This window comes from Clupea harengus, chromosome 16 (genome assembly GCF_900700415.2).
Source record: "Clupea harengus chromosome 16, Ch_v2.0.2, whole genome shotgun sequence".
Classification (NCBI taxonomy): Eukaryota; Metazoa; Chordata; class Actinopteri; order Clupeiformes; family Clupeidae; genus Clupea; species Clupea harengus.
This window is the reverse complement of record NC_045167.1, coordinates 23,792,635-23,815,586: the sequence shown is the minus strand read 5'-3', so window position 1 is coordinate 23,815,586 and position 22,952 is coordinate 23,792,635. Positions and strand designations below refer to the sequence as shown.

The following is a 22,952-nucleotide window of genomic DNA, read 5'->3' as shown; positions in this document are numbered from 1 at the left end:
ATTCAAACACACCAGAAACAACTGACATGCCCGTCTCAAATTTAACTCATGTCAAACTGGAAAGTCCACCTTTACTGGTAACTGGATAATCCACACACACCCCCACACACCCCAGCCCACACACACACACACACAGGAATTGTAACTGACGGACATAAAACGGGCGGAGAGGGAAAGGGGAAGGAAGGTAGAGGGAGGAGCGTGGTTGTGTGTGTGTGTATATGTATGTGTGTGTTTGCGTGTGTGTATTAGGTAGTGAGCAGATATGACATATGCACAAAACGAGCAATCAGTTTCTGCGAGAGGCCGATAGGGATGGCTAAACCATAGGTACCAGAAACACACACACACACACACACACACACGTCTGTAATTTCACACACACACAGCACAGCGTAAATGACTGAAGGGGTAGGATCATTTTCTACTGCTCAACAGTATCTACACCGTCTTTCCCACATGTATGCGCATGCATGCGCACGTACACACACACACACGTACACACACACACACACACACACACACACACACACACACACACACACACACACACACACACACACACACACACACACGTTCAAAGTTCACACTTCTCTCAGTATTCTAGACAGAAAGTGAAGGCATGAATGAAGACATGACAAGTGGCTCTCAGATGCACGCACGGCCCTTATGTAACGCACACACACGGAGGAAATGGACATATTTGAGCACGGAAACAAAAAGGCTACAAACTCAAGAGAGAGAGAGAAAGAATGAAAAAAGGTTTCTGTCACACACGACAAATAGAAGTGCCACGTGTGTCCGTGTGTTGAGTGCAAACACATTCTCCCTACATCCTCTCTGTCCCCCCCCCTTCCCTCTCTCTCTTCCTCCCTCCCTCTCCCTATCTCTCTCTCTCTCTCTCAGAAGAGTGGCGTACCTTGTGGGACCCTCTCCTGTCCTCCACCTCGTGCTGTCGCTCCTCCGCTCTTCCTAAGTGAGTTGGCGCTTTGGCGCTCAGTGACAAAGTGAAAGCAATAGCATGTGAACTGCCTAGGGGCGGGCCCTGAGGAAGAGAGGTGTGTGTGTGTGTGTGTGTGTGTGTGTGCGCACAGGTTAAAGGAAAAGGCCACACCACCCAGATGTAAGAGGAAGACAGAAGAGAAGACCAGAGCAAGGAAAAAAAAAAAAAGGGCTGATTCAGTGCCTGTTCTTGTCAGCGGTATGATTTAATAGGTAAAAGGCTAGAGGAGGGAATCTGACACTGGAGAAAGCTGCTCACCACAACACACACACACACACACACACACACACAAAGGTTATCACCACTGCCCTATAACACACTGGCCTCAATACGTTTATACTCCCCCACACAAACGGTCACCTTATTTTTAGAAGTCTAAAGGTAGATTGTACTTAATGATTAATTGATTAAATAGCGTATATCCTCCTTACGTCCATGTGGTTACATGATTCACTTCTATAGCCTGCTGTGGTTAGGTGTGCAGTTAGTAGTATGTAACAATGCGTCTATACTTGCGTACTGCAGTGGTTAGTACGCTACTAAATCCTTTCATTCCTCAACTTGCATTCTGCCGTCCTAGGCTGGTATACCCGTAGACAAACACACTTCCTGAATAGGGTCTGGCCGCGCTCCATTGGGGATTGTTTAGTCGCTGCATCCTAATGGGCGTAGACTGGATCGGACTTGAACCCATTCGCCATTGACCACTATTTACTTCCTACTTCGCCATTAACGTTGTAAGCCGATACATTAGCCTTTTCCCAAACCCCCTTGGCAGGAAGGAAACAATGTCTTTGGGCCCTCGATGAATGAGTTTACTCATTCTTCTTGCGCCGGCTTCAAATCTTCATATGCGAGCGTTTTCCTACTTCTGTTTGTATTGCTTTTGTCTAGCTCTTTGCACTGCTGCCATTGTTGTAAGTAGGTTTCAAACAAACGCTTCACTTCGGCGGCGTCTCACTTAGCCACCCCCACTGGTCCCTGATCGGCCTGCCCTTCAGAGTGGAAGAGGGTGTCCAGGCACTAATCTCAGCCCAAAACTGATCTGAGAGCAATAGGTGAGCAGAGCGTGAGATTGTGTTCCTCAATGCCTTCAAAAATATGCCAGGTGAGTTCTACTTCAAATGGACAGATACAAATGTAAACACACACACACACACACACACACACACACACACACACACACACACACGATGTCAGCAGGATTGAGTAGGATTTCACTGACTCCAGAGGAGGGAGGTAAACAGCAGTGAGCGAAAGCAGACAGGACATCCAACGACAAAATCACAACTCACCCTGTACACACACATACACACACACACACACACACAAAGTACAGGAGAGAAAAGGGTTGGAATGGAGGCTTCAATTAGACAGCTCGGCATGTGCTAATCATAGCACATAGCTCAAGAGACGGCTTAATATGGAACAGATACAATTCACACACTTACAGCAACACACACACACACGCTAAGTAGAAATGGGAGGGTACGCAACACTGTACAGAGGCATTTCATGTGCAGTGCGCACAGCTGTCACTGCGATGAAGATCATCAACCAAAAGGCTACTACCACACAAAGACATCTCACACACACGACATGTGTCTCTCTCGCCTCCACACACACACACGTATAAACACAGCCGACAAGGTCGAGTTTTTTCAAGCCATGCTGGAAGGGGAGGGTGTGTGTGTGTGTGTGTGTGTGTGCGTGCGTGCGACCAGATTGGGCGAGATGAACAGCGCTGCAGTCTCTCCGGAGCGAGGTCACATGACGCCAGCCCCCATTCAGACCCAGTGGCATCTTAAAAGCACACTTATCCGTAACCATGGCAACGCACCGCCGAGCAGTCTGCTGGATAATGACCCGAGCCTTCAGTGGCTGCACAACCTCCCTCTCAGAGCTGACTGTGTGAGTGTGTGTGCTGCTAGCTAACCCCTCCCCGTACCATACCATACAGACAGAAAAAGGGAGAGGTGTCCTCCAAGCTTGTTAGTGTCTTGCGGGTAAATCTGCGCACTCAGACACACACACACACACACACACAATGAAGCAGGCCCACAGAGAGATAAGGACAGACACACAGACCGACAGTGTGACCAAGAGACAGACAGGCAAACAGAGAGAGACAGAGAGACAGGTAAACAGACAGGCAGACAGAGAGAGACAGAGAGACAGGTAAACACACAGACAGACAGACGTCTGCTAGAGCAAAGGAGGGGGTGAGGCACACCGGCCTCTTAAGCTGCCTAACTCGCCCTGGGGGCCAGCTGTCACTCAGGCCGTGGCCATGGCAACGGGCCCTGCGCACTGCAGAGGGGGAGGGGCCATGGACGAGAGGATTCCATGGCAACGCAAGCTGTCGAGGCAACGACGACAGGGAGAGGGGAAGAACAGCCCCTGCAGTTTAAAGGGACACACTATCAATTGGGCTGGGCTGTTTGCACACGTGTGTGTATAAGGAAAGGGGGGAGGCAACAAGTCACAGACACACACACACACACACACACACACACACACAGACACACACAGACACACACAGACACACACAGACACACACAGACACACACAGACACACACTGTTCTGGGGACAGGGCAGGCTGTGGAGAGGGGACACTGGGGACACACAGGGCAGAGGACTGAGCGGCGCAGTCCTTCCACAGAGACGCTGTCCACGTGGACGCAAACACCAAGGAACCAACTGTTGTCACACTGTAACAGGTGCCTCAGTCACACCTGCAGGTTCTTCATAGAGCAGAGGGACTGGATGGGAGTGTGGACCGTCAGGAGGAGAAGCCACATGTGTTTGGACACATTTAGTCATTTAGCAGACGCTTTTATCCAAAGCGACTTACAAGGATGTATACACATTTTACATTTTACACTGATGGCACACTTCAGTGTCTTGCTCAAGGACGCTTCGACAGGGAATCGAACCAGCAACCTTCTGATTACTAAACGACTTCTCTACCTCCTGTACCACTGTCGCCGACAAGGATTGTTTCAATCCTGTAGCTGAATCAGGTGTAGGCCGGACATCTGCAGTATAATATGTGATCGGTGTTATAGAGCAACAGCTACCGCCACCATCACCTCTACCACAACCTCCACCCCTGAGTCTACTATCACCACTACAACACAGTATGCTCTCACTGTGGACGGAGTGAGGATGTGATGTTCATGTTGGGGTCAGCAGGATGTCCTCTGGATCTCTGGTGTGAGTGGGCCGGGGGCTGTGATCCGCTCCGGGACATCAGGGGTCAGGGGTCGGGGGTCAGAGGAGAGGCTCTCTGCCTGATGCGTACCCTCACATTAGCACCCATCCACACAGGCACAACTAATCAATACGCCACTGTCAGGGGACCGATGTGTGTGTGTGTTTGTGTGTGTGTGTGTGTGTGAGAGAGAGAGAGATAGTGTGAGTGAGTGAGAGAGAAAGAGAGAGAAGGGCCAAGAGAGAGAGCCTGGCAGAAAAAAAGAGGGAGTGTGTGTGTGTGAGTATGGATTGCGTGACAGGAGCAACTGTGATGTGTGCAAATGAAAGATAGAGAAAAGCAGAGAGAGAGAGAGAGAGACTGAGTGTGTGTGTGTGCGTGTGTGTGCGTGTGTGAGAGACAGTGAGTGACAAAAAGACAAAAGCAGGGTGACAGACGGGGACAGACTGGGGAAACGGAACACGTCAAAGACAAAAAACACAGCTAGGAAGCAGGTGATGAAATGAAACGAAGGATGGCTGAGAAAAGTGAGAGAGGGAACGAGAGAGAGGGAGAATGAAAGAGTGTGTGGTTCTCACTCACTCCGAGACCAAGACATATGGAGGGAAACTGAGAAGAGAGGGAGCGAGAGGAAGAGTGGAAGAGTGAAGAAGAGAGGAAGAGATGGAGAATGAAGGAGTGTGTGGTGTCTGTCACTCACTCTGATCCTGCAGCCATGTTGAGGTATGAGGTGAGATCTCAAGAGAGGAAGAGAGGAAGAAGAGAGAGAGCGAGAGGAAGAGGAAGAGAGATGGAGAATGAAGGAGACTCACTCTGATCCTGCAGCCATGTTGAGGTATGAGGTGAGAGAGGAAGAAGAGAGAGCGAGAGGAAGAGGAAGAGAGAGAGCGAGAGGAAGAGGAAGAAGAGAGAGAGAGATGGAGAATGAAGGAGACTCACTCTGATCCTGCAGCCATGTTGAGGTATGAGGTGAGAGAGGAAGAAGAGAGAGCGAGAGGAAGAGGAAGAGAGAGAGCGAGAGGAAGAGGAAGAGGAAGAGAGAGAGATGGAGAATGAAGGAGACTCACTCTGATCCTGCAGCCATGTTGAGGTATGAGGTGTCTGCCGTGTCCACCCCTACAGGGACGCCTATGCTCATGACGTTCTCTGCTGAGTCCTTGTCCTACTGAGTCCAGAGCAGAGGAATCCAAAACACTGAGGCATGCCAGCCACAGCACTCATTGCAGACATCTAAGTGCATCCACGAGGCCTGTAGAGGGAGAGAGAGATGGAGAGAGAGAGGGAGGGAGATGGAGAGAGAGAGAGAGAGAGAGAGAGAGAGAGAGAGATGGAGAGAGAGATGGAGAGAGAACAGAGAAAAAAAAATAATTTAGTATAGGAAGAATGCATGGCAATTTCACAATGACTACAGTGTTACATCAAACTATGACCGTACACAAAGGGACAGGAGCCTGTGCGTGTGTGCGTGTGTGTGTGTGTGTGTGTGTGTGTGAGACAGTGGAGCAGGAAATGAGTTGTTTACTCCTCGAGCGGTCGTGATTCACAACAGGGTAACGGTACAGGCACAACTCAACCATATTCATAAAGTCCCCCACCAACTCAAGAGATTTGGGCTGACTACCTGGAGGGCAGATGAAGGGAGCAAGATGGAGTGAGAGAGAGAGAGAGAGGGGGGAGAAAAGAGTGGAGGGAGGTGAGGGCCAGATTAATAAAACTGCGCAAACGCAACCTCTGTAACCAAGGCCTGTAGTTCCTCTGCAGCACCACAAGGGGGAGCTACAGCTCACACAGAGCATGATGCTGCCATCAATGGACAGAGGAAACACAAGAGGAGAGAAAAGGAAGGGAGGGGAGGGAGTGAAAGAGCGAGCGAGCGAGCGAGCGAGAGAGAGAGAGAGCGCAGTTCCCTCCTTCCCCTAGCAAGCCAGAGCCCTACTGTTAAATGCACACGCACACAGACAAACGTCACCCCCCTCTTTTGCAAACACACTCACACAAAGAGGCATATCCTGGACAGTGTTTGTCAATGGGGCAGCCGAGGAAGAGCACAGACAACATGATTCTTTCCTTCTCTCGCTCACACACACACACACACACACACACACACTTCCTCACCTCACACACTCTTCCTCACTCACACACTCACGCACAGTCCACACGAGTGAAACAGATGGAAACAGCTAAATAATTGACTGCTGCAACGTGCCTTTCTGTGCTAAGACATAATAGAGGCGGGACTAAAAGCGGATTGGCAGCCCAGAAGCAATCCAGATGGCCAATCAGAATGTCTGCAGCAGCATAATGTTTTAATCCCGGACAGGAGGACTAAATATGCTACAGTAGCACACTTACACACAATCAGCTCCAGGAGGAGATGACGGCAGCGCTGAACAACACATGCGTCAGACTGAATGAGAGTGTGAGAGTGTGTGTGTGTATGTGTGTGTGTGAGAGAGAGTGTGTGTGTGCCTGGTTGAGCGATGGTTGTTGATCAGCCGGATTAGAGAGCAGGACAAATGCAGCAGACAAACAGGCAAGAGGTCACACCTCCGCAAGGTCCCGGATAAACACACACACACACACAAACACACACACACAAACAAACACACACACAGAGATAAACATTATGCAGGCCCCATCCCAAATACCTCGAGAGATGAAAACACACAGACACACACAGTGTTGTCAGAACATGCCTAGACAGTGTGTTTAACCCCACCAGCCTGAGCTTGCCTCCTTCAAGGCATTCACTCTTACTATACTCTCTCACACACACTCACACACACACACACACACACACACACACACGTCACAAGCCGGAACCATAAACACCCGCTGCTCTCACTCTAGGAAACCCATCACTCATTCTAGTGAGGCAACCGTCTAAACACACTCACACACACACACACACACACACACACACACAGAGAGACAGGCCTGTCAGGAAGAGACTGATGCTGGCAGAAAGGCTTCCATCAGACACACTAGACCCACACAGAAGATAGAACAGAGAAGAGAGAAGAGAGGTAGAGAGGGCCAACAGGAGAGAATGCTGCATGGTGACAGATAGATAGACAAGAGAAGGACACACACACACACACACACACACACACACACACACACACACACACACACACACACACACAGTCAGATGTGCAAAGCACAGGGGACAGAGGGGGGGAGGACAGACAGAGGGACATTAGGAGATGTCCCACAAGTAAGTGTGTGGTATAAGTGTGGCACGGTGGCTCAGGTGCTTCACAGCAAGAAGGTCATGGGTTCGATTCCTGCATGAGGCGCTGTTGGCTCTGGGGGGGCAGGTCCACTCCAGACCGTCAGTGCTCAGGTGGGCTATCTCCCGGGCCTTTCTGTGTGGAGTTTGCATGTTCTCCCCGTGTTCACAAGGGGTTTCCTCCACTAAGAACCCCAACAGAAAAACATACAAAAGAACAGAACACTCTCCTGTCCGTCCCTGACCAAGATGGACGGTTCACTTCACTTGGTCCCCAGGCGCTTAAAAGCTGCCCACTGCTCCGGGGGGGTCCTGGAGGAAGGATGGTCCAGGATGGGAAAACGCAGAGAGTAAATTCACAGCGACCTTAGGCCTGCGTGTGTGTGTGTGTGTGTCCTGTGTCACTTCCATATATGCACGTGTATGTTGCAGTGTGTGCCAATAAAATCTGCCAATTATTATTATAAAAGAGAGATCAAATTAATGAAAACAACACAGAAGAGAGAGAGAGATTGAAAGAGAGAGAGAGTGTGTGTGTGTGTGTGTGTTGGGCAGGAGAGGAGAAGAGAGCAGTGGGACAGAGAGGGCCAGAGGCTCACTGAGACGACAGCTGCCAGATCGTGGGGTAATTAATAGAAGTGTGAGGAGTGTGTGTGTCTGTGTGTGTGTGTGTGTGTGTGTGTGTGACATGATGGGCAACTCAATTGGTGTGTGCAAGTCTGTGAGTGTATAGCTCAATATAGTGTGGGTAGGTGGGGAAGAAACTACAATATGAATGTATAAAATACGGACCTGTATATTTCCTTGTGTGTGTGTGTGTGTGTGTGCACACAGACTCATCCTAGGGAACTCTTTTGGGGCTATAGGCCAGAACCACAATGCCAGAACCGAAACATCCATAACTGTCAAACCTCTTCAGATAACCCAAGACAGAATCTATTTATGTGTGTGTGTGTGTGTGTGTGTGTGTATATGTGTGTGTATGTATGTGTGTGCGTGGCTTTGAGGAGACCCCCAGACAATGGCGAGCGCAAGATGAGAGACGACGAAAGCCTGCGCCTGTAGGGCAGCAAGGCCGTGAGCGGCTGGCTGGAAGCTTTGTGTGGTCTCTCAAAAGGGCCCCTGTGTGTGTGGTGGGACGTGGCCGCTCGCACTGCACGCAAAACAGGCGGCTGTTTCCGTAGCAATCGCACAACCAGCGAGCGTGCATTTCTGAGTGAGTGAGTGAGTCTGTGTGTGTCTCTGACTTGGCTAGGGAATCCTGCCGTCACTGCTCAGGAATGCACGCATGCGCACATCCACACTCCCCCCCCCCCTTCACACGCACACAGAGAGAGAGAGAAAAAAAAAAAAGAAAAAAAAACTCCTCTCTTTAGCCACACACAACCCTAACCCAGCCAGGCAAAAATGTTTTCTTGAAGGCATATAAACATTGGCAAACACGGGCGCGCATGCGTATGCACACACACACACACACACACACACACACACACACACACACACACACACACACACACACACACACACACACACACACACACACACACACACACACACACACACACACACACAGCAGTATACTCTAGGCAGACACATCTGAGACTGAGAGAGAAGGGGGGGTGCAGTGAGAGGGCAAAAGGGAGAACACACAGAGAGAGAGAGAGAGAGAGAGAGAGAGAGAGAGAGAGAGAAGGGGAAAACCAGCGGTACAGTACAGTAGAGCATTCCTGGCTAAATCCGAGGGTGCCGAACAAGCCCAGCACCGCCCACTTCCTTTAGCAGAGCTGTCCGTCATCCAGGAGGAACGCTGCCAAAAGAACACTCCACCTCAGCCTCTGCCTCTGCCTGCCCCCCTTCCTTCTTTTCCTGCTCTTGCTCTCTCGCTCCTCCCTCCCTCTCTCCCTTCCTTCCCTCTCTACACTTCCTAAATAAACCTCAGAGCACAGAGAGAAAGAGTAAGAGTGAGAGTGAGAGTGAGAGAGAGAGAGAGAGAGAGAGAGAAAAGAAGGGGAAGGCCGCAGACACGGAACCTAAATTGAAAGGACGCAAGATGAGGCCATTTGAAAAGGGAAAAAAAAAAAAAAAAACACCTTCCACACACAGGAGCCTCTTTGGAGAGAGGTTGGTTGCGAGTGAGTGAGTGAGTGAATGAATGAATGAATGAATGAATGAATGAATGTGTAAATGTGTGTGTGTGTGTGTGTGTGAGGGAGGGAGAGAAGGAGGACGAAAAACAAGTGTGCATAATGAGGATAGAGTGACGGGGGTCATGGGGAAGCTGTAGCTTGTTTCTCTCTCCTGCTTGTTTTTATCCGTCCTCTATTCAAACCCTATTGACATCACAAGGTGCCCCCCCCCCCTTCCCTTCCCTTCTCCTCCGCGCTCCCTCTCCCTCTCCCTCTCCCTCTCTCGAATGACTGCGGGGAGCAGCAGGGAGTCTCACAAAACGATCCATCTCCCCTGGTGCTGAGGGGGGGGGGGGGGGGGGGGGGGCTGTCTGCATCCAAAAAATTCTGCATGGGGAGGGAGGGAAAGAGAGAGAGAGAAAAAAAGAGAGCGAGAGAGAGAGAGAGGAGAGCAGGGACAGCGATAAGAGAAAGAGAAGAAGAAAGAGGGAGCAACAGAGAGCGAGAGGGAGCAGAGAGGAGGGAGAGCAGAGAGAGAAAAGAGTGAGACTCTCTCCTTCCGTGCCCCCTCCCTCCGTCCCTCCCTCCCTCCTCTCTGGGCTAGCACAGTGGTGTCATTGTGCGGGGGTACAGAGCTGCTCCTTTAAGGGCCGACGGGGAACGGCACGGCACGGCAGGGAAGACCCACCCGCCCCTGCCAGCGTCAGAGTGTGTGTTCTCTCTCCTCTCCTCCTCTCGCTCTCTCTCTCTCTCACACACTTGTTTGCCTCTCTCTCTCTCTCTTCTTTGGCTCTGGGCTCCTGTTTGATTTCCAACATGGAGAGAAGGGGGGAAGGAGAGAGTGGGACGGGGGGGCAGGAAAGGAGGAAAGGAGGGAGGGAACGAAAGAGAGATGGAAACAGAGAGGGATTCCAACACAAGCACTGCCTCCCGGTGCCGCCTTGACTTCACATCATTTTCACAGGCTGAGTCATTCCAGGGCTTGTAGCGTGAGTGTGTGTGTGTGTGTGGGTGTTTGGCTGTGTGTGTTTGGCTGTGTGTGAGTGAGCGCGCGTGCACCTTCATTCACACACACACACACACACACACACACACACACACACACACACACACACACACACACACACACACACACACTGGGTATAAGGAGACTAGGTGGTCAGACGACGGGCGCCTCTAGTACAGTGGGCACAGCGGTGGCACCGTGCCCACCTCTCCCCCCACCCCTGATAAATCATCGTGCCAACGCTGGCACTCTTAAGGTGAGACGCACCGGCCTTACGACTGTAACAGCGCCCAGACACAGTCAGAGAGCTACAGGGCTGTGTGTGTGTGTGTGTGTGTGTGTGTGTGTGTGTGTGGATAAGTCAAAGAATGTACACAAACACCGCCGCCATGGGAAGCACAATGGTAGCTAAAATAAGGATGGAGAGAGAGAGAGAGAGAGAGAGAGAGCTGGGTAAGGAAAGACAAATAGCAGCTCCGGCGGCCATGGCCGTGTTCACTCCACTCAGCTGATTCCACTAACAGCGGGAGGAAGACAATGCTGGCCCTCGGCCAGAGAGCCTCAACCAAGATCAAAACATAAACATTCCTAAAAGGCTACAGCAGACACGGCCCACGCATCCTCTGCACCATAGAACTTCAGGTCAAAGAGTTAACATAGATCCACACTGACACACACACACACACACACACACACACACACAAGTTTAATGAGGTTTAGGCTAATGACCTCCTGGTCTGCTGTCTCAGTCGGCTGTTTGACACAGTGTGGCTTCTGTTGCCGCTCCACCTGATAAAGGCAGATCTGCAGAGCAATGGGCCGTCGCTCTCGAGCCCCCTTCACACAGGAAGAGAGAGAGACTAGCAGCCATGTGGCGGTGAGAGACCGTGGAATGTTAATGAAATTTGGTAACTTGCAGAGATAGCACTGCCAACTGTCATTTCGCCTGGAAAGTGGGAGGGCTCAGAGATAACCCAATCTCAAACTTTGAAGCGATGCGATTTAGGCCATTACTAATGGGAGTTTAGGCCATTTCCAAAGGGATGTTTATTATCTTGTATATATGCTAATATCAAGCTAGCTAGTCAGCCTGCTGCTTGTTGCACTCAGAAACTTTAACACCAGGAAACATACAGGGAGGAATCCTTGGCAACTGGAGCTTGGAATGCCCAACAGCGACCAACGATTAGCTACAGAGTGATGCGATGAAAGGCTTTATATGTGTACGCCCTTCACTCAGTCACTCACACACAGCTATGGCGCTTTGACATTCTCAAATTAGATAGGGCTGACTGACAACAAACACAATCATTGATCAGGATCTGCAACTGCACTGTGTGTGTGTGTGTGTGTGTGTGTGTGTGTGTGTGTGTGTGAGAGAGAGAGTGAAAGAATGTGTGTGTGTGTGTAACTAACAAGAGACTGAAATAACCAAGAGTAAAGTAGATAATGTTTCTCCGGGCCCATCTGGAATAAGAGGTCCTGAAGCGTCCTTGTGTTTGGAGAGCGAGATGGAAAGAAACAGGACAGAAACACGAGCAAATGAAAGGGCCATGGAACGGTGGGTGGGTTAGTGATCATTACGCCCTGCCCATGCCCGCCACGAGAGCAGTCAGGACCACTCAGGGTCCATTAACACTCTCATACGTGATCGATTTCACGCCTGCTTCTGCAAGCTCACAGTGTTATGGGGTACAACATGGCAATTCTGTAACGGTGAAGAAGGCTTCGGTCCAAACAGGAAGTGGCAGCTGCAGCGATGGCGATTGGCGTCTGCGCCGGTCAATTGCGTGGCAAGGCCACCTGTCGCGAAGCTGGAGCACAGGGCTGCCAGAGGGATCGCTTACACCGCCCGCCAGGCACAAAAACAGGTTACCTGAGCCCTCGCTACCTATGCCTACCACCCCCACGTCATGTGACTCACGGGGGGGATGGCCTACCTGCACATACCGCTGTGCTGACGCACTTCATCGCAGCCGGCAAACTGGGCCACAAGGTAACACCTCCAACACAGGTGCCATAAGTGTTCCACAGGGCAGGGACTCAAACTGAACAAAACTTGCTCCTCTCTGACACATCCACACACACACACTCACCCATTTTACTCTCCCTCATCTATCTTGCTTACTTGCTGTCTGTATGCCCTTGTGAGTGCGGGCTGCCAGTAGGCCAGGGGTTTTGCCATCTCAGACTGGAGAGGAAGTGCAGGGGTGGGGCCGGGCGCAAACAGGAAGTGACAGACTGAGCAGCAGCAGCAGCAGCCTGAGCAGAAACATGAGGTCACCGAAGTTCCCTCACCTCAGATAGAGAAGATATGAGCACCACGGTGATGTAAACTCCAACCAGTTTTGACAAGCTCAATCAGAGCGTGCTGCTGTGGTTAACTCTTCCTCTCAGTTAGGCATTTTCTGATGTAAAAATATGCACGTTTGAAAAATTCTACACTAGTGCAATAGGTATTGGTAGTAGCACGTGCATTATTATTGCAGCGCTGTTCTCCTCTTCCTGACCACCAGCATCACACTTGATTTCACTGATCATTGAACATGACTTGTGAAAACCAGCATCATTGTATTTGTCTGAAAAGTATACAACCTGGTATTACATCCCTTGTGAGATACACACAACCCAATTAGCTGAACTCAGTGTGTGTCAGAGTGTGTGTGTGTGTGTGTGTGTGTGTGTGTGTGTGTGTGTGTGTGTGTGTGTGTGTGTGAGGTGAGATGAAAAAAAAAGAGGTGCGTCACCTGAGACACCCAGGTTCTCTACCACCTGCCGCTCTTGTTCTCTCTCTCCCTCTTTCTCTCTTTCTCCCTCTCTATCTCCCTTCCTCCCTCCCTCCCTCAACCTCCGCTTCCGTCGCCACCCAAGCCTGGGCCAGAGTGGTGGCTCACCTCTCCATGTCTCTGTCAACACAGCGAGCAAACACAACACACACTCCTCTCTGTCAGAGCCTGGGCAACCACACACACGCACAGCTATTTACTGCAGGGGCCCCGTGTGACCAGCCCACAGAGAATGGCTACCGGGTTAGAACCACTGACACACTCGTCTCTTCTCTACTGCAAGGATGGGGCTTTGGGGGGGGGGGGGGGGGGGGGGGGAGAGTGGAAAAAAGAGGGAGAATCTCACTTGCCCATGTCATTAGACTGTGATTAGCACCAGAGCCATGAAGTTATCCCATCCACTATTCACATTTTCTCTGGTCGACACAAAATGGAGACAGTTCAGCATGGCAGTTCAGAGAGACACACACACACACACACACACACACACACACACACACACACACACACACACACACACAGAGAGAGAGAGACAGACTGACAGAGAAGAAGAAGAAAAGGAAGAAAAAGGGGGGAGAGAGAGAGACGGAAGAGGCATGGTCTGTAGATGATCACTCTGTGCTTACAATACAGGCCTCTCTTCAAACATCCAAACTGCAGGCCCCAGACTGACTGAGAAACTACTCCAAACACAAAGAACGAGACGGGGGAGAGAGAGAGCGAGAGAGAAGGGGAGGAAAAAAAAAAAAAAAGAGTGCGAGGGGAGAGCGTGCAAAGTGACAGGACGCAGCTGCACGAAGGCACTATGATAAAACCCCAAGACATGCCGGCTGGTCCCTGCTGACTGCCAGTTCCACTACGGCAGACCTGTCTGCAGCCTTTGTTTTTGGGCTAGCATGCTAAATTAGCAGACATAGATTGTTATTTGGATTGATAGGGCGGTGTGTCTCTGCCGCCAAACATTCAAGAGAAGTGTTTGGTATGTAGGTACAAAGGTGATCAAGGGCCCCGAATCAAATCTGGCGAAAAAATAAAAATGAAATCAAAGTATAGGCTCAGGTTTACCTGCACTGGATTCAGTATACTCTGGACGGTGCTAGGATCACATTTGTAGTAACGCAACAAAGTAAAACAATGCAGGGCAACGGTTTGCTCCAACATTTTGAAGAGGGCAGCTGCCAATACTGGCACAAACATTCTTGAAGCTAGGATTTCAGATAATCTCTCTACCCAGCTGGGCTTTGAAAACCAGCCTGAGACCATAGAACAAAACCGAAGCCAACACCTGAGTGCTAAGCTGTCCTTTCCCACAGACGCCAACACTGGCCCACATGCAGAGCTGGGGGTCGTTCAGGAAGCGGAGTGCATCCTTAATTGTGGTCATTTGTGCTCTGTGGCCTAGTGTTCCGCCCTTGAAGTGCAAAGGGTGGGTGGGACTAGACTGGGATTCATAAAAACGTATTGCTCATTTCTCTAGTGTCCCCCCCCCCCCCCCTTATATATGTCTCTCACCTAATACGCTCCCTCCCAAACAGTGAGAGGAACAGTGACCACTGGGTTCCTACTAGTCTTTTCACCCAGGCATGTATCTTGGGCTGGCATGTGGTCAGTGTGTGTGTGTGGTGGCAGTGGAGAGATGAGGGAGTGTATGGAGGGCGTGTATGGAGGGCAGGGGGTCTTTGTCAATGTCAAGGGGGAAGTTCCCACACACAGCTGTTGTTTCAGAGACTGACCCTTCCAAACACACCCTCTTTGCCTCCTTCAACTGCCCATTAAGATGGCAGGGGGGACACGTGGTGTTCATCAATGAGTATGGCCATGCCAATTCTGATATTTTACTTCATTAACGGAGTGGGGCTGAGGAGGAGGAGGAGGAGGAGGGGAGTAAACTCCTGTGAATGATGAGTCTCGATCAGCAAATGAAAATAAGACTCACAGGCAGGGGCTGGCTGGGGAGGTGGGCTGCCCATTTCATGACGTGGATATGTACCAAGTGGTCTTAGATATGTCAGCATTGGCCTTACCAGGTTCAGGATGATATTGAACAGCACATGGCATGTTTGCCATTTTCAACCCATAAAATGCAGATTTCCATAACAATGGGGATTGTGTCAATATCAACATCAGCATTGATGTGTTTCATTACAGTTCAGTCATATAATTTAGTTTACAGCAGAAAAATAAAAAAAAAATACATTTAAGGGTGAACTTACAGTTTAACATCAGGTGAAATGTAAAAAAGGAGGGACTGAAATCTCAAGGAGCTTGTCTATAGCAACAGATGCAAAGACAAAAAAAAATCCTTCCTGCTAAGTACCGGAGTCCCTGAGCAGCATACGTCTCACAGGGAAATCCCACTCTGGTGTTTCTGGCGTGGATATTCACAGCCAACATTACTGCAGCAGCCAGCATGATACTAAGTGATAGAAAATGTAAAATATAAGGGAGGTCTGTGTTAAGAAAGTAACTTTAAAAGCATGATCTGGGATCAGTTCTGCCTCTTAGCCATTCACACAGAAGATTAGGCCATTGGCAAAAGACATGTTAGCATATAGTCTAAAGCCCAGAGTTCTATTCCCCTATCAAAATAACAGTGAATCGCAACCACTGCCCAGTGACTTATGGCCACATCCCTCCTGAAACAATATGACCTTTCTGCAGCATCACACCCTAATCATTAGCTAGCATTACGTTCCATTCGCACGATTAAATCTTCAATGTCTTGGGTAACGTGTTCCACTGTCTCTCTGGTGTTCTCTCTGCTTTGATAAAAGAGAGGCTAGTAATCATGAGATGAGAAAATGACACAGCTTGGCTGTCTTTTTACACAAGTGGTCAGTCAGAACCAGCACAGATGTCCCATGTGGTTAGATACAGACAGGGGTGAGGCCCAACTTTGTAGCCCTTTGTGGATGAAAAATACCTGCAAAGGCAGACTGCTTGAGATGGTGGGGAAATCTCACTTGAAAGCAATTGCTTGGTAACATAACAGGGTGAATGTACACAACTCAACATAGCCACCTATTCCACAAGGGTACCGTACTTTTTTTCCTGTAGACATATGGGTTGAGTTGTATTTCTAGCTAGGTCTAGCTGTTAAAGGTTACAATAAGTATTTATATTGTTCTTTCTACAAAAGCACTGCAATTATTATCCTTTTACATAAGAGCAGTTAGTGACAACCTGCCAAAAGTGGAGTCAGATTTAACGCTGCGAAATAACACTCATCAATTACACAACCTCAACAAGAGAAAAGGCCAAACTTCAAGTAAAAACATTATTAGTTTTTCGGGATTATTTTTGAGTGTCTAAAACAGTTATGAGCACATTTGTCCAAAAATAATTCTGACACCAGCGGCTGTTAAACCTATCGATCATTAGTGAGATGATGGGGTTTCATGGCGCAATGATGATATCTGCCCAGTATGCTTGGCCTATGGAAACCTGTGCAATTGAACCTTACTAAATACATGTATGTACCCGACTAAACTTTGAGGCCATCTTTTATTGTAAATACATGGTTCACATTACGATATCACTTGTGTTGACAACCAGCGCAACTATCTCTTAAATGCAAGGTATATAAATCGTTTTGTGATTATTTTTGGCTGCCAGAATTGTGTAGTTTCTTGTCCGTGAGTGTGTTGGCGCTGCAGTCATCTCAACCGATAGGGGTGTGGAGGGATGAATATATTAAATTACCACAACACCAACCCTTACCCGCCGCCATTTTCATAGCGCTTTACTAAGGACAGACAGAAAATCCGTGGTCAGGGATTCCTCGTCAACAGAAGGAAATAACACCGAAAACAATGCATCGCCCGTTTCATACATTAATCCTTAAGTATCAATTTGTCCAATACCGTCTCTGTGTTTGTAACCTTATCTGTTTATTATAAAATGGCTTCATTGCGAATTAAGTCGTCGTTGCTAGCAAGCATTTGTTAGCTAAGCTAGCAAACATTTGTGTTAGCTAACGCCAACATTATCCGTCCAGCAACCGTCTGCTATGTGACTAACGTTAATGGTTTCGGAGGCCGTTTTTCTCCAGAGATTTACCGATAAATTAACAGGTTACCTAACCATGTACATTCGGCATATTTTGAAGAACTGCCTGGAATTCATCCTTACAATATGTTAGCTACCTAATAGTAAGCGAACACTAGTTACTTAACACATGGCGATTGTTAGCTACAGGCTGTGTTCTACATCGAATGAAAAGGGTTACTTAGCCAGCTAACCTCATCTACTAGGCATGCGAACGTGGACTGTTAGCGTGATCGTATTCTAGCAGGCTAGTTGGTGAACGTTAGCCAATGACTGACGTCTGATCTTACACAAGCCGAACAGCTTGATGATAAAGCAAACTCAATAGTGTATTGCCATTTTATGTGGCAAACTATAATCCTCGAACTTAATTTAAGTAAATCTACGATTATGATCTGATGGAAAGAGATGTGTGATGTTTAGGATAACTTTCCAACGACCAACATCAACCTAGGCAACATAGCTGGCCAAACTTCGATAAGCGAAGAGCAGTGCATTAACACTGGCTAGCTACTAAAGCGAACTGTATTAGCTAACGCATGAATACGATGGTAAACTGATCGGCTACATTGTGTCATACGAGGTTAGATACTGTACTCCCTCATATTAAGACCGTCCCCTCCCCCATGGTTGCAGCAGTTCAGTGACATACACTCTGAATCTAAATTAAGGAGTGAATTGTACTTTGTTAGCCAGCTCACTCGTTTGAAATAAAGTGGGGTTGATGTTACATAGCAAGCTAGCCACCTATTTAGGTTAGCTTTTTATACTAATTAACGTTAATAGTAACGTAACTGTTCTTAATGCAAGACCGTGTTAGTCCACCATTGTCGAGAATTCCAATGTAACGTACCGCAAGTCGGTCTTACGGCAGTGTTTGCACTACGCAGTTGTGATCAAAAATGGTATAATCCATCGCACATTAGCCATAACTTAGCTTATTTTAGCATTACACATTGAGATGGACCGTACGATATTGCACTGCTGCAATTTGACGTATATAGGCCTACACAGAGTCCATTGAGGCTTTCCTCCGTAGAGCTATTTGGTGAGCCCGCACCTGCGAATCTCTAACGGAAATAAACAGCATTGCTTCCCCTTCTAACGTTAACAGGTAACGTTGGCTAACGTTAATCTAGACGTGAATTCTAAAATGTCTTATAACCAACGAGCCAAGTGACAGTATTGTTATCACAGTGAAACATAACCTGTTTGCGGTTTAAATACAGGAACGCGTTTATGTTATAGGTCTATATCCAATTGGCGGGTTTAACTATATCTGTTGTTAGCCGAATAGCTAAATAACAATATCGGGTTAGGTCGCAACGTAGCTTGCTAAATTAGCATTAGCGCTAGCCAAGTCTCAATCAGTGCTAAAGCATCAGTGGGGCTAATAATTGGTTTTACAGAACCAGTATTCATGCCTCGATTAAATAAATCCATAACAGACCAGTAGCCTTCTCTGTTATCACAACGCAAATACTTGCTGGTAAACAAAGTACGAAAATAGACACCATTCGTGTATCACTACCTTACCAACATAGCTAGCTAACTAGCTTGCCCACAACCAAGCTAGCTAGCGAGCTAAATTTAAATGCGCTGTTCCATCACCAGCTTGCTAGCTTGGCGTATACAAATAGAACAAGTGGTTATCATTCCAGTTATAAACCAAATGTGTGACTACAGCGATACAACACCCTCTGGACAAGAAAGGAACTTAGCTTTAATATTAAAATTAACATCCGGCTAATTCTTACATGCCCTTAGCTAGCATCCACAGCCATGAGACATCAAGCAAGCTGACGTGAAGCTACATGAAGAGATGTTATGATGGAAGCAACTAACGTTACAGTAATACAGGGTAGTTTTGACAGCGAACTTACCGTTAATGTCCACTATAATTGCTCTGAATGAAGAAACAGGGGACCCGGGTGAGACCCCCGCCGCCCGTGACTCCACACAACCAAAACAATACTTCGGTCTCCACTGCGGATCTATAACAGTGGTTTTAAAATGTTGAATCTTGCAACACACCTCTTGTAAAACCCTATGTACTCTTTCTTCTATTATTACAGCTGTGATCACAACCTAATGTACAGTTTTAATTCAGTTAAAACTGTTTTAATACTGCCCTACCTACGCTGACTTGTAGGAAACTAGATCCCTCTACCCCTGTCTCTTTTCCCTTTGCAAAAATGGCGGCGCTGGTAGAACTGCCGTGACTCCGCCTCCCCCACGACTCCCTCCTCCCTGTCAACGCGAACCCCGCCCCCACACCTTGCGGGTTCACCCACCGAGCATTACAGGGGCTTTGGGGACGACGAGGAGGGTTCATTCACGGCAAATTTCTAGGCTACGAGAAATCTGGCGACGGTTTAAAAAAAACCAATCTCACCAATTGCTCTGAAAACATGGAAAGGCTGACTCGAAAGTTACACATTGTGTCTGTTATATTATATTTTTTAGAAACATTTCTCTGAATACCCAGACAGCCATTTTGGCTAAGGTTTGACTCACTTTGTCCACAAATGTCATTAAAGGTACCTGTCAGCTAAGCATGAGGAATCTTATTCTTCAAAAATACCAGTGAAGACCTGTGCGCGGTTAGTTAACACCTCGTTAGAAGGACTTTTATGGTTTAGCATTTAACATCTCGTTAGAAGGGTTTAGTATTAAACTTTCAGAAATGAATGGTAAGTGTTTCGCCTATGTGAAGGTAGTGAATGACTGATGACAGTCCAAGCAAGGCTAATAGAACTGAAAATGAGACGCCAAATCTGCTTTCCAACGCGATGGGAGACTGCAAATCTGTGTTACGTAACGACTTTACACAAGCGTAGTGCTTCCTTGATAAAGGTAGGTGGAGATTAAAATACACCGGTCAGATCGCTCAATTCAAACATCTGTAGCCTATATGTGGCGGTTTCGAATGCGTTTGTCAAAATAAGGTGTACTATGAAGAGTTCAGGCCCAAATTACGGTCTTAGTGAAAAGTAGCCAATTGAATATAAATTGTGAGGAACTGAACTGAGCCGCCTGTATGAACAGATTAGTCCGTCGTGGGATTAACACAGAAATATTTATGTGAACGTCCTAGAATTATGAGGTAATCGTTACATTGGGCCTAGCCTAGGATTCATAAAAGACAACATTTTGCAGTCTGTCGATTGTATTAGAGTCAACAGACGGTTTAAGCTCTCCAATCCTATTCCCATTTCAGATACAACTACCCTCCCCCACACGCAGGCATTGATTTGGTCAAACCGCATCCTCTTGCGCACGCGCTCTCTGCTGTAGGTTCTCAAACTTGCCATGCCAGTAAGCGTTGGGAACCGTACACGGCACTCTTTCTTTGGTAGGAGACGACAGACGAGGAGTTGGTAGCCTATCTTTCGTGGAATTCTGTGCTGGAAGGATTGACAATCTTTTTAGAGACACTACATGCACCTCACTTCAGGGTTACTGTAATTTATTCTCAGAAGATGCGACACAATAGAGATACGCAAACACTGAAATTGTCGGTTGCGGTTTTTTTCTTTCAATGTTGTAGGAGGCCATAGCACTTTGTGAGCTTGAAATGATGATACAGTGGTGCGTTTTAGCGGTTTGAAACAATATAACCTTAGCGTGTTTTTCCAAGCAGTTGTATCAAAATGGCGATTTTCCTCTTCAAGAACCCCTCCCTCGAAAAATTCGAATGACAGTGCCCTTGTCCAATAGCTCACGCAATGTACCGTTTCGGCTCATTTGGTTTGCCTGCGATGACATCATTCCACAGGCAGATGTAGGCGGGCTTTCAACTGAGCTGTGAGGGGAGAGCGGCGCAACCGGAGATTCAGCAAGCAAGGTCTCTGACGCCATTAGAGGACTCTTGATTGTATTCATATTTAACGTCAAAGCGTGTACTAATATGAAGTATTCTTTCTTGGTTATCACTCGCGCGTTTGTGCATCAGCTATTTGGCCGATTGTATATTGGTTGCTGAAATTATTATTCTGTTTTTCGAGGTCTCAGTTCAACTATAAGATGGCGTCCGAGTTCTCTGTTTGACAAAGCTCGCAGTCAGGGGCGGGACCGGGCGCACTCCCGAGTCAAACATGGCGTTAAGTAATCGGAAAGGAGGGTGTTTCCTGTTTTGGTGTTTTTCAGCGATCAAGACAAAAAGTAATGTCTAACGAGTCGACCCCCGCCCGTCTTGTCCACAGCTTCTTGGTTAGCCTGTGTCTTATATCATTAGGACATTCTAATGTTTTAACAACGTTGCATATCCCATGAGATTTCTAGATGTTATTGGCAGTTTAACAATTATAACCGCATGTCTTCAACTGCATGAGATGGAGCTCAGCTGGAATGTCAAGCCTTCGCTGAGCTGTCAATATTCATGTAAATAATTTCAGTGTTATACGTCAACGCCAGTCTCATGGTCTAAATTGAAATATCGGTCAATATTCATCTAGGCACGGTGTAACGTAGGCTGTTGTTGGATTACGTAAGTGATGGGAAATTGTCTGATTTCTTATGGGTAAGCTAGCCTAGTGTCATTGCTGTCCGGTGCTTGTTCCTTGCCGCGTTGCACGTCCGCCATGTTGTCCTCTTAGCCAGCACTCGGTGCCCGGTTTGTAAATGGCGCAGAAGCTTTCACTTACAGAGCGGCCTGGCATCATTGAGTGCCCTAGGACTATCTTATCGAAACAAAAATATGACGTGTTATGCAATAAATGTTTTACTCAGCCACAATGTTACAACTTAGATGTCAGTGTTGCAGCCTTAACACAGCCTACTGTAATTATCGCTGGCTTTTTCTTCAGGTTAATCAGCATAGCTGAATGCAGTTGTAGGCGGTTTGGGTACCTTGACCTGCATAGGACAAACATGTAGGCCTTCATACGCAGCTGGCTGAAGTTGAACTTAAACGTACTCCCCTCCTTGCATCTCTACTGAATTCACAAGATTACCAGCATCCTGACTTGTCTGAAAGCCTATGTTGCTTTTGTGATCTGATATAAGGTGAGACAAATTGGATGATTTATTAGGCCTGTGCATCTCACGGCATGTGACATGGCAGACCTAAAACATGACCGTGACCCTCTGAAAATGGCCTACCTTTTGTTCCGAGTAGCCAAGTTAGTGGTGCAGAACAGTATACAAAAATACACAATAGAATACACAAACACACCCTAATCCAATAGAATGCCTTTCTATTGGTCTACTATTATAAATTGTGGCGATTGTACTGAAACATTTGAAGCTTTGAGGTTTGATCTCTAGAGGAGTTACGTTTTGTGCATATGATGCTATGATGAGTTATGAAGGTTTGCCGTAAAGGCACGTTTTTCCACAGTTCTCTTCTGCATTGTGCACAACCTGAGTCAAATTTCATGGTCGGGAGATTTAGGAAACATTGTCCTGTTGTTACTTTGTTTGTACTTAATTATACTAGGTCCAGAGGCAGTTGTATTTTTGACAACAAGAACTTAAAAGTTTGTGCAGTGATTGTCCTTTACAAGGAACCACTCATGTACTTCAAGGTTTACAGT

General features: G+C 47.7%; 1 protein-coding gene across 9 annotated transcripts in view; it reads right to left on the bottom strand.

Moving 5' to 3' along the window:
- Positions 1-20,254, bottom strand: part of kmt2e (lysine (K)-specific methyltransferase 2E) — a 35,502-nt gene extending 15,248 nt beyond the window's left edge. For 8 of the 9 annotated variants that reach the window (XM_031582414.2, XM_031582418.2, XM_031582413.2 and 5 more), the window contains exons 1-2: positions 19,299-20,254; positions 5,286-5,467 (exon numbers count right to left, since the gene is read on the bottom strand). In XM_031582414.2, coding sequence (XP_031438274.1) covers positions 5,286-5,356 — 71 coding nt within the window. In that variant the 5' untranslated portion in view covers positions 5,357-5,467; positions 19,299-20,254. Of the gene's footprint in view, positions 1-4,918; positions 4,969-5,285; positions 5,468-19,298 lie in introns of those variants that run through there. The other variant, XM_031582415.2, reaches the window with a different exon arrangement.
- Between the last annotated feature and the right edge of the window lie 2,698 nt (positions 20,255-22,952).